The following is a 13,277-nucleotide window of genomic DNA, read 5'->3' as shown; positions in this document are numbered from 1 at the left end:
TGTGTGCGCCACCCTGTGCATCGTTCCATTGCATGTGTACGTTTGGTGGGCTTTATTAGTCTGCATGTACCTTCAGGATAGCTTAGTCAGCCAGGGCGGCTGTGAGTGGGGCTCGGACGGCAGCGGCTGGGGTCGGTGTTGCGTCGGCGACCTCCAGCCGTCGCTCGCCCCACGTGACGGCGCTCCCCTCTGCCCTGTGCGTGGCCAGGTGCCTCAGGACGAGTGGAGCGGCTTCTCTCCCCTGGGCAAGGAGGACGACATCCCCTGCCGGCGGATGCGAAGCGGCAGCTACGTCAAAGCCATGGCCGAGGACGACAGCGGCGATTCGGACGGCAGCCCCAAGCCCTCTCCGAAGGTCCAGGCGCGGCGGGCCAGCTACCTAAAAGCCACACAGCCCTCGCTGACGGAGATGACCACTTTACAGTAAGGATTTCACAGCTCTCGCGTTATTTTCTTTCCCGCCCTCCGTGTTGCCTGACCTTCATCGCGTGTCATCGTGTCTACTTATTCTTTCTTCCACCCTCCATACTTGATGCCTATAGGCTATTAGGCTACTGCATGTTTTATCATTTTTTTTTCATTCCTACTCCTCTCCACCTTCAAACTGCTTCCTCTGTTTGTGCATTAATTCCTGCTTTGCTGTTTTCCTTTCATCCTTTCTTTCCATCCTTCCTTCGTTACATTGTTATCGTTGTTGTCGGGTGGAAATCTTATATGTCCAAAAGCGTTTGTTTTGTATCATTTAAAAACCGTGAGGCGTTGTGTGCTTGTAGATCTGCTTTTTTCATTACTTTTGTGTGACGGCCTTGTCTGATGAAGCAGGGCTTTACTTCCCGGAAAAACATACAAATTTGAAACTTGGAGATACAAGGTTTCTTCCCGACAGTGACGTTATGCTTTTGACCTTAGCATGAGTCCCTTTGTCATGAGCATCGAACTCTTAACAAATGACATTAGAAAGTGAATAGTTTGACTGACTGTTAATTTGCACTCCACTTGACATGTAGCCTTGTCAGATGGCTAATTGGTTTCAACAGTAGGCTTGCATATTCAACGTGTGTGGTGCTGTAGTCCAGTGATTCTGAACCTCTTTAATTTCAAGGACCCCCAGTTCCCTCTGGAACCTAGACGGTACAATGCTCAGTGTTAATGTATCTCTGAGTTACAGACCCATAACAGCCCATTTGGTTTCTACAAGAAGGCCATGGATTCACCAGACCTCAATCGAGAAACATTTCTGCCGATATAGCTCCAATCAGTGTTTCTGAGAGTAAGAGTTTGTGGTTGGGGAAACGCCTTGTCATCGGTCAGCTTCTGCTAAAATGGCAGAATTCTCTTTCACAGAATAAATAATTCAGCGGAAAAGATTGAATTCATCAGACTGTTGGCCACTGTTTGTTGTTCTCTCACTCTCGTGTCGAAGCCTGATTTTAGCCGCTCGAGCCGTGTTATGATCAAAGCCTGTTTCATGTCGTTGGTGCTTTTGTTTTGTTTGACCTGCTGCTTAGTTAAAGGACAGCAAACTGTACTTAGCCTTGCTTAGCCAGACAAAAAATTGGGCGATGCACGGCTATCTAGGAAGCAAAGAAAGACACCACAGTTTAATTTGATCATAGCTCAGTCAATAATTATCTAAATGTTTCTCTATTTTAAAATAGCCGATGTACAAGCTTGCATCTGTGCCCACCCACATTGTGCCAGGCCTAGCCAGTTGGTAAAAACTGCTACGCCCCTGCAGGGCTTTATTAGTGTGGTTGGCCAACAGGGCAACACATTATTGTCCTGGGGTAACTTTATCTATTACTAGGGTAACTTTATCTATTACTAGGGTAACTTTATCTATTACTAGGGTAACTTTATTACTAGGGTAACTTTATCTATTACTAGGGTTACTTTATCTATTACTAGGGTAACTTTATCTATTACTAGGGTAACTTTTCCGCTGCCATTGGAAATGGCAGGGTAACTGACGTAAAATGACGTAACATTATTGATTACTAGGGTAACTTTTCGGCTGCCATTGAAAAATGATGGGATCAATGGGAATGGGAATCAATAGGGAATCAATGGGATAGGGAATCCCTTCACATGACAGTTAGCTTACTGGAGAATATAGTCACGTCAGCAACCACACTTGCAATTTCCAATTGCATCTTCTAGTTTTTTCTTTTTCATCAGCGGATTTGTCTGGTTCCATACCGTAGCAGCCTTATAGACAGAAACAACATTCAACATCTATAGCTTCAGTGGGACTGAACAGAGCTAAGTGTACTGCTCTGTGTGGAGCGAGCCATGCTTCCATGGTTTGCTGAAATAACAGACATTAGCCTAAATAAACATATCTAACTCACCACTTTAGTGCTCCTTTGATCTCATTATTAAAGGTTCCTCGTGACTCGTGGCGCGAGTCACGAGGAATCCGCTGGGAAATGAATTTTGAAATAAAATGTCACGACCAATCATCAAGGACGATGATACACGAAAGAAGAAAGTTTACAAATCACTTTGCTGGGAGAAAAGAATCTCGGACCGAATACAAAAGTGTGTTGCCTATGGCAACCACACTAATGAGCTCAGCCATGTATCATCAGTCAGCTGGTTGCTCAGCCCTACAGAGCAACCAGTAGAAAGAGTGTGGGCGTCTTATCAAGAGACAATATTTGAACATGGAAATCAGTTGGTTTCTCCATGCTTTTATTTGTAGGGGGGGGGGGGGGGGTCCCCAGATGATTAACTTAATGTGAAACATTGTTTTCTCACTCAATAGTAAACAAACCAACATAAAGTTTAAGTATATAGAGGGTATCTGCACATTTCTAAAGTGACAATTTAAGGACTTTTTATTACCTCTAAAATGACGATCTACATGCTCACAACGTGGCTAATAGAACAGTGTTATACAAAATGTAATGGCTCAACTCTTAGTGCTCGTCAGGGTGGGGGGTCCCCAGTTAAAATATGATTATTTTGGGGGAGCCAGCCTGATGGTAAAAATCAAGGGACGGTTAAAAGAGTTTTTGAAAGTTGAGTATGGTGGAATTATGCGTCATAATGACGTAATTCATTACTATGACGCCTTACTGTGCAGGCACTTCATGCTTTGGCCACCCACACAAAAGACTGAATTATTGTTCTGTATCGTGTCACTGTAGTGATTTATAGTTCTCTGTAGGCTTTACCCGGTGCATAACTAGATAGCAGTGCTGTGCATTCATTGCAGAAAGAAACCCCTCAAGTAATCGTGTTTGTGCTGCAGACTGGCAACGGCGAGTGTGAAGAGAAAGTTTGCACTGGAAATGGCTTTCCTAGACGGAGAGTTCATTCGTCAAGCATTACTGAAAAGAAGATTACGTCAGAGGAGTTGTTCCCTCCAGCTGAACACGAGGAGACAGAAATCACTGTCCTTGTTCGTCAAATGAGAATAGATCAGATGATTTAGTACGTGGGTTTGAACACATTCATCTCACATTGTCCCAAAGGAGCTCACCCAGCGAGGTTGGCAAATTGACCCGAGCAGACCGATCACTGTTCACAGCAGGGACGTCGTGCAGAGTGCTAGAGAGGCAGGGGCTGACATTTCTAAAAGGGCCTCAAAAATAGCAAACCTCCAAGCTCACAACGCGTTGTGAGGTTGGAGTTCTGCCATTTTCGGCGCTTGATACCACACTGAAGTTCAACTAAGCATAAGACGCCTCAGGGCGACATGCGACCTCGCCCCGCCAATTCTTGGCCATCTGGCCAGTGATCCCATATATGGAGATCCATGTACATTCTGTTAAGAGTGGTTCCCCTGACATCATAGTGACATCAGAGCATGATGTCAGAGTGATAAACCCATAGAACCACAGTGTCAGGAGTGACAGACAGATAGAGATACATACGGACAAGCTGTGACCGTTCACATACTAGTAAAACTAGATGTATATCGGACCATTTAGCCATATATGGAGACCCCTGGTGCCCATTATGGAGATCCATGTATCCATGATATGCTGTAGTGTGGTATGTGGCCAATGTGGCCTCCATATATGGGCATTCCCATATGAAGTAACTTTAAAAGAAGGTAAAGTAATACATTTTTCATCAACCCAAACTTTATTTTACTCCTAATAGCAAATGCAAATTGAGGACAAGTGTATCTCTAGCAAATGCAAATTGAGGACAAGTGTATCTCTCTCTCAAATATGTACTGTAAACAATGAATATTTACAATTTTGGGGGAATTGAGACACACTTCTCTGCTGGGACCTGGGTCATATTTGACCCATAACACCAAACGTGACCATCAGACCATCAGAATTTACTAAAATGGTAATAATTAATGTTGTTGAATTAAAATAGCTGTGTCTGAAGATATCATGAAGGGAAAACACAATGGAATGGTTAATGTTCATTTCAATGGAATTGCCCTTTATCCTTATACCGCTCAGTCTGAATTCAACTCCCCAAACGCATTTATGAAAGCTTCTAGCATCTACTGTAGCTCAAAATGTATGTGAGCAACACTGCACATTCATGTCTTCATCGGTGAAGATCGATTTGACAGTGAGATTTCGCCTTCAGTTCTGTGGTTTCAGACTAGGGTTGGGACGATATGAAAATGTCATATCACGATTGTTGTGACCAAAGAAATTGCGATTTATTCTATATTATCGCGATAATCCAAATATCCCCAACAAGCCTCATGTGAAGGGTTATATTTCCAGGTCCATTGTACCAATGAGGGTTTTAGGCCCCATTTACAATGGCAGCCAAATCCAGCCTGAATCAGATCTGTGTCACATCCAGATTGGAATCTGATTTGTTCCATGTGACCATTTAAACCAAACGGATTCCAATCTGGATGTGGCACAGATCTGATTCAGGCTGGATTTGGCTGCCATTGTCACGGTTTGGTTCAAGAGGTTTAGGACTCAGGCGCAGAACGAACAAGGCTCAGGCAAGGCAAGTAGAATGCGAGGATAGTATTTATTAAAAAAAGCAAAGGCAAACAATAAAGGGAAAACTAAACTGGGAAAACTAAGGGCAAAAATACAAAGGTACCAAACACTAGGTTCAAAGACAAGAAGTTACAATACAAGGCAAAGACAAGGTAAACCATAAACTTACGATGACGAACCGACAAATAACTGTACAAACAGAGGGGTATAAATACACAGAAGTAACTAGACAAAGGTGAACTCAAACAACAATCAACACTGGGATTGGCTGGGGCACAAACAAGACACACTCACACAGGAGGAGAACATAACCAATCAACAGGTGAGACAAGGCAGGAAAACAAAACTACAGGGGCAGACAGGAAACACTGGGTAGAAGCTACAAAATAAGATACAAAGCACAACAGAAAGCCTAGATACAGTATAACAGTATAGCAAGCAACAAGGCCAAGTCCAAAACTCAAAGTACTAGGGCTGCTCCTCAAAGTCCACAAAACAAAAGTCCAAACTCAAAAACAAGGGCAACGCCTCAAGGTTAAAAAACGAATAAAGTCCAGACTGACAAAGATAGTGAATAGAAAGTACAGTGTTTAGTAAGAAGTTCAATATCACAGATACTTCATGGGTTAGACAAGAGAGCTGAGTACAAGTCACTAAGGTGCCGCCAAAGCTTTCAGTCTTGAAGTATCAACTGTACATTCTAGTCTTGCAGTGTCCAGTGAATGCGAGGACTGAATGTGTAACGTGGCGTGGCTCCACGCGGCCCTGAGGGTCCGCGAGGAGCGAACTGTGACAGCCATTGTAAATGGGGCCTAAATGGTACCGGATATGAAGCTCGGCAAATAAAAGGTGAATCGATCCCTGCAATGCACGACAGAGGATGATTTCATGATAAACCTAAAATCTCCACGATACGACTATTGAGAGTGTTTATTGTCACGATAAACGATAATAACTATTATTGTCCCATCCCTATTTCAGACGCAGCCACAGTGAGGTGTGAAGTGAATACCATCTATTTCTCCCCTGCCGCCCAAGACCTAGAGTAGAGCGGAAGGCCAGAAATATCACCTCCCCCTAATTAACGTCTCATAGCCCCCCAGATAGTTAAGAGTAATTACAGCCAACAGCCTGGGGACTATAGCTCTCTCTGTCCCTCTCTGATGGCCTCCTTCCTTTTCTTGTCCTTCCTTTCTCCTTTTCTCTCTTCTGCAATTTCTTACAACAGTGGTTTTCATCCTTTTTCATATCAAGGTCCGTTATTTATTCGGTATTTGAGCCACGGACCACCATTTGATGAGATTTAGCCTCTCAGACCCAAATGTATGTATATATTTCTTTCATTGTTGGATAGGATATTGTCCAAACTTCCATGCTGTCTAGATGTGGACTGATAACGGGTCAATCAAATTAACAATAATTATTCTTCTACATTCTGTAATTGTGTAGACTTCTTGTAAATTAACCGTAATGCTGGTCCAAACAAATATTTTTTACTGAAATCTTTGCTTCTGGGGGTCCCTGGAACAAAATATTTTGAGATGGGGTTGGGGACCACCTAGAACCCCCTCAAGGACCACTGGTGGTCCCCGGACCACTGGTTGAAAACCACTGTATTACAATTTCTTAATCCTCTCTCTCCTTGTTTCTATCTTCTCCTCGCTTTGTTCCCACTTTTCACACGGACAGAGACTCATAAATGCTGCTTTAAACGAAGACGTCAACTGCATATATAGGATTCCACTCGGATCTCGGCACTACATTGTAGCCCCGGAGCTAATCAATAATCTACAAAATGCGTTTGCATTTGAGACTCTGTTGCCTGGGGGCAATTATGTGCTTACTTACACGAACAAAGAATCACCGTTTCCCCTGCAATTCTCTGCACATGGCAGGCAGCAACTAAAAAGACATCTCTACTTACAAAATGTGCTCCCCTTCTTCTCCTGGAAATGGTGGGAAATGCTATAATATGGTGGTGAATCCATCTCATTATCAGCAATCAACATTAGTAGATGTAGATGTAAACCTTCTGTGTTACAGTAAACAGTATCCATGTAACTACAGTATAAGGGTACAAATGGATGCAATTGTATTGTGTTCAAATAAATGTTTCATCGCTGCCGGTTGGAAAACCGTATTTTTTTTATTATTATTTAACATTTCTGAAAATTGCCAATCTACAAGCTCTTAATGTGACATGTTGTGTGGTTGTAGATCTGCTATTTTCACTACTATATTGTGTGACACTCGTGTGGTGAAGTACAGGGCATACATTGACACAAAGGTTTCTGCCCAACAGCAACGATTTGCACACTTAATACCGATGAGCCAACACAGATGTTTGTGCAGTGTGGAAGACAGTGGAACGCCTTGGAACGAAAACAGTCTTCTATTCTGGCAGAGAGATGAGAAACCTTCACCTTCCATTCCTCCCCACCATCTCTGCATTGTTGCAACTGGATGCTCATATTATTGTAGGCGCTGTAATTTAAAAAGAAGGCTCAAATTGATTGAGTTGAAAGTCGCAGTGACCTCGGCCACGCCACGCTGCAACCCCTGTTGCATTTTGAGCACGCTTCTTTTGTCGTGCAAGAGGTGCAGCCGTCACTTGAGAAAATCAATACAAATCAATCAATAATGAATCAATACTATAGTACATTCAATTCCAGCTGAAAAGAACCTTGAGGATTCATATTAAGGATATATAACAAACAGAAAAAAACTCCCAGATGGATGCCATGTGTATGTGCAGAAATAGTAACAACTGGACTAGAAAATGAATAATATATGCATAAAGTGTAACTGAATAGAACAAATCTAGAATATGGATGATGCTGCAAAAGTGCATCAGAAGCAGAGTTGAAAGACTGCTTTGCATATAGTGACCATATTCACAGGGTGGCCATGTTGCTCTTGTGTCATACTCTGGGGCAAGGGCGTCACAAGGGGGGGGAAAGTGGGACAGAATTACTAGGGCCCAAGGTGGAGGGGCAGTGCCGCGCTGCGAGCTTGTAGATCTGCTATTTTTGAAAAGTCGTGAAAATAGTGTGCAAATCTTTGAATATATGTATTCTTTTAAGCGAACATTTGTAACACAAATTTTGCTTCTGGGGGGTCCCTGCAACTAAATATTTTGAGATGGGGTCCGTGGCCAAATACATATAATTTTGGGGGTCGTTCACATGAAAAAGTTTTAGCACCACTGATATAGCTACATACTGTACAGTACGATTTTCAGAAAACCTTTCAGAAAAAAGACTTTTAGAATTGGCCTCAGGTCTTAATGGGCTAATATCACACACCCATTGGGAACTCAAGTCTCTCTCTTTCTATCCCTCACACACATGCATGCTCGCCCTAACCCTAAACCTAAATTGGACTAATGGGACGTCGGACTATCAAGATTTCCCCGCCAAAATAAGCGATACAGGGCTTACATCGCGTCACATCGCGATGCGCTGTGGATCTGCTTGTAGATCTGCTCACAATAGAAAAAGGTCTGTCTGTGGGTTTTATAAATACGTAACCAATGAAAAGTCTTAATAAGAGCTTGTGACTTGTAAATAATAACTCCACTGGATCGATCTACAGTATTGGAAAAGTAACCGTGGACAAACAAGGTGTCTGTCTGACAACAGCGACGAATGACAATATATATGTAACAAAGTGTAAGCGAGCCGGCCGCGAGCCGCGACCCAGAAGTAAGGCAGTGCGTGGGTGGTCTTTAAGTGAGTTTATGTGTTCATGGTGGTGGGCGAGGCGGGCTGACCTGCACAGCAGGAGAGAGAGAGCCTGCAGTAATGGAGGGGCATCCTGTCACAAGCTGCCTCCGGTGCCACAGCCTCCTCTATTCCTGGCCCCTATGCATCTATTATGCAGAGGGAGGAGAGGAGATGGCAGTCAGACGGACGGACGGACGGACGGACCAGTGGCGTTAGTTCAGCAAAAGCAACCACACTTGCAATTACCAATTCGTCGTTGTCGGTGAAAACCTTGTATGTCAAACCCGCTTGTTTTTGCATTTATCATTTTAAAAATGATTTAAACTAGTGTTTTGTGCGACGGCCTTGTATGATGAAGCAGGGATTTGCTTTGCGAAAGAACGGACACATTTGAAACTTGGAGATACAAGTTTTCTACCCGACAACAACGAATTGCATCTTTCTCTTTTTCTTTTACTTAATTTTTATTAGAAGCTTGTCACCTTGACATGTTTCACAGGGTCAACATTTTTTCATAGTTTTTATCATCACGCTGTAGTCCATATTATACATCCGTGGTGTCATTATCCTGGGTTATGAATGCAGTCCATTTCTCCCATTTCTCCAGAAACAGTTCCTCTTGTATCCTAAGTCTGTGTGTAAATCTCTCCATCACATACATTTCCTCCACAATGCACAGCCACTGCTCACAAGTTGGTCACTTTATACCACAATCGTGTTATTGCTTTTTTGCTCCTTGACCAAATACCTTGACCAAATACATGTCATCTCCATGTGTGTTTTCCTGTGTCAGGTTTCCTAGGTATAGTACCACACTTGTCTTTGGTATTTCATGTTTCAATATCTGTCTTTATTACTGACCACACATCTACCAATACTTGTACATTTTTGGGCAATTCCATCCGTCGGGTGGAAACCATTCGTTTTGCCTTTGTCATTTTAAAAATGAGTTAAACAATGAAAACAGCCGATCTACAAGCACACAACGCCTCGCGGTACAAGGCGTTGTGTGCTTGTAGATCTGCTGTTTTCACTACTTTTGTGCGACGGCCTTGTATGATGAAGCAGGGCTTTGCTTTGCAAAAAAAAATTACAAATTTGAAGAATTTGAACCTGCAGATACAAGGTTTCTGCCTGACAACGACGATATATCTTCGTGGTCAGCATCCATGTATGCACACAATCTCCAGCATGGTTGTTTCTCTGCTGTAACTTTCAATTGCATCTTTCTAGTTTGGGAATGTTGTTGCCTGTACAAAACAGCCTAGACTCATTTGCAAGGGTTGCTCTGACAGACAGGTTGACAGCGTGCAGCTCAGGAAACATGTCAGCGGGATAATTGCAGTTCTGAACATGAAGGATGTATGAAGCCATGTATGGTTCAGTGCAAATAACCCCATTACAGAATACACTATGCCTGAGGCTGTGATTATTGGTGAAGTCACGCGCATGTCCATGTCTTCTCTGCTTCTTACCAGGATCTCAAACGAGCACTGACTCCCCCAAGCTGCAGATTCGGCTTGTAGATCTGCTAATATTGAGAAATCTTAAGTATATTTGCAAATCTTTGAATATAAATTATATTTTTCAAAGCAAACTTCTGTAACTCAATTGTCTGCTTCTGGGGGTCCTTGGAACAACATATTTTGAGATGGGGTGTCCGTGGCCAAATACATGTAATTTTGGGGGTCCTTGACGTGAAAATGTTTGAGAACCACTGATTTAGAAGAAGGATTAAAGGCGTCATTCGGACCAAAACACATATAGGGTTAAATCTGCCTTTTATCATAGCCCGCGAAATCTAGCAACAGGGGCAACTATGAAAAAAATCGACTAAAGCAGGTATGAAGGGGTATGATAAAAGGCAGATTTAACCCTATATGTGTTTTGGTCTGAATGACTCCTTTAAAGAGGTGGTGCCATGATTTCCCCCCCTCTAAAACATGATTATCAGGTATTATGATTATACTAGGAGGAAGATTTTTTCCAAAAAAGTATACAGAAAGAGTTAGAATTGGGTTTTTATGTGGACACACCCCCAGTTCATTAAGTATGCATGGATGGCATGGTGGGTGGTGACCCAGCTGATATAGCCACACCCCACAGTGTTGGGTGAATGGTAAATAGGGGAGGAGTTGATTCTGTGATGTCATCTTATCTGTGTTTTTTAACTGACACTTTTCACCACAAGGTGGCAGCCTCCAAGAGAAAACAAACAAATACTAAGAGAATAATCATTTCTAAAAAAGAAACACATAAGGGGGTCTAATGAAGTACTTTCAACCTCCTAGACACATGAAAAACAGAAAAAGTACAAAACTATGGCACCACCTCTTTAAGAAGACATTTATAGAATCGGGTCAACATTTTCAAAGACCCGCTAATAAAAATAGCAGATCTACAAGCTCGTATATCTGCTATTTTTCACTAGTTAAAGCATGAAATAATCCATTTCTTCTCTGCTTCTCACCAGGATCTCAACCGAGCACTCGCCCAAGCTGCAGATTCGGAGCCACAGTTACCTTCGTGCGGTGAGTGAGGTTTCCATCAATAGGAGCCTGGACACCCTGGACCCCAAAACCCTCCTCGACCCCAAATCGCTGTTGTCCTCACCCCAATACCGCTCGCGCAACGAAAGCTACATGAGGGCTATGAGCACCATCAGTCAGGTTGGTTGGCAATGCCCGCCGCTGTGCCGACAATCGGAGTGCCGGCATGGACCCCCTGCCAGAATTGTTTACCCGATGGCAGTCTTTGTGCCCGGGGTGGCACAATAGTGTTTGAAACCGTCTTTCCAAGCACCTTGTTGATAAATGTGTACTGAGTGCTGATTCCCCATATTGTAACAGTACAGTATGTGCGTTTAATGTATATCACAATCTGGGGGAAAAGAATCCAAAAGAACTTTCACTTTACGACATCCCGTTTTGCTATGTGTTAAGACTGCCAAGTTGGCTAATTTGGGATGACAAAAAAAGAACAACTGAAAAAGTGATCTGGTTTATAGACTGCTTTGCATCATCGCCTGTTAGTTACAGTATATTGTTTATAAGTGGTTTCAAACACTATGTCTGCATGTGTGCCCCATAAGGGCCATGCGGAGGAAGAGGGCGATGTCCATTTCAGTTCCTGTTCAAGTCCAGTCCAATCAAAATCAGACCCATCCATGACGTCAGACTCAACAAATTCATCTGAGAAGATGAATTTGGACCTTTTTCCGTGTTTCATGCCTTAGATCAGTGATTCTCAAACCTTTTGATTTCAAGGACCCACAGTTTCTATTATGCATAAGGCCATGGACCCCCATTTGATATACTTTACTAACTCTGGGGTCACAGTCTACATTATAAAACCCTAACTCTGAGAGTGTGCAAATGTGTACACTCTCAGAGTTACAGACCTACAACTCCTCAGGGACCCCTGGGGGTCCCTGGACCCCACTTTGAGAACCACTGCCTTAGATTAAAAAAAGAAAAACATGCCAAAGAACGTGTGAAAGGAGGCAATGTGATCAATCAGCAATATTGTCATTTCATTACTCATAATACAGTGTCTGTTTGAAACATTGAGTAATTGTATCAATGTAATTTTCATTAGAAAAGCCCTAACCCTCTTCGTTAAACAGCAACGCAAGGTGTCACTCATTATCATAAAACGTTCATACTCATCTCCCTGCAAACTTGTTTTTCCCTTCTCAGACAGTTAAAGCAGGGGTCTTCAACGTTTTCAGGCCAAGGACCCCTTAGCTGAGAGAGAGATGAAGCAGGGACCCCCACAACCTTTCAGTAGATTCCATATAGTTTCATCTTTTGACAGCGCAATCATCAGTGTATTTTGGATTCATGTCAATTTGTGTTTTCAGATATTTAACCACTTGAACCGTCAATACTTAATAAACTTGACCTTTCACTGATAGTAAAAAATGAACACAAAATGAACACAAATATTATAACCCTCAGCTTGGTGAAGGTACAGGTAGGCTGTCAAGTACATGGCGATCGCAGAAATGTCTCAAAATATAGATACTGTATATACTGTATAACAGGTGTCTTCAACAAGGGGTCCGGGACCCTGGCCTAGGGGGTCCTCAGAGTTACTACAGGGGGGCCACCAAATCCTTGTGTGATAGGATGATTATTTTAATTATTATTTTGAACCCTCGCATCCCTATACTCCGAGGAGAACTTCAGACAAAAATAGCAGATCTCTCTCTGCTAAGGGGTCCTTGGCCTGAAAACACTGAAGACCCCTGCTGTATAATAAAGTCACTGGATAGAAATCGGAATGGCAAGAAAAATAGAAAATGCTATGAAAAAATGGACTCCAGTCACCATAAGTAATAGTCCTCCTGGAGCCCAGAAGATGACTGGAAATTGCCACTTGTCAGAAAACAGCGGAGAAATCAATCAAACTTCACCCTGAAGAAAGAAACATCCCTTTTGTATTCTGACAATAGCTTTTCCAACTGTCACTCTTGTAAACCCTGGATGGTTGGAGCGAACCAGTTGAAAACTAACAGTATAGGAGGACTGTGTACAGGCAGCTGCCATGTGTAACTGTGTCAGTGCATGAGTGAAGGAAGAACACGTAGATGTTTATTTGTCACTCATGC

The 13,277-nt window shown here is 42.7% G+C and overlaps 1 protein-coding gene across 1 annotated transcript in view; it reads left to right on the top strand.

The window, feature by feature from the left end:
* Positions 1 to 13,277, top strand: part of dlgap1a (discs, large homolog-associated protein 1a) — a gene marked incomplete at both ends in the record, with an annotated part of 75,987 nt that overhangs the window by 20,035 nt on the left and 42,675 nt on the right. The window contains 2 exons of the mRNA XM_080725716.1: positions 209 to 423; positions 11,139 to 11,334. Coding sequence (XP_080581842.1) covers positions 209 to 423; positions 11,139 to 11,334 — 411 coding nt within the window. The remainder of the gene's footprint in view (positions 1 to 208; positions 424 to 11,138; positions 11,335 to 13,277) is intronic.

This window comes from Nannobrachium achirus (assembly GCF_963921795.1).
Source record: "Nannobrachium achirus genome assembly, chromosome: 5".
Taxonomy (NCBI): Eukaryota; Metazoa; Chordata; class Actinopteri; order Myctophiformes; family Myctophidae; genus Nannobrachium; species Nannobrachium achirus.
The sequence above is the reverse complement of the archived record's forward strand: the minus strand, read 5'-3'. Positions and strand labels throughout refer to the sequence as shown.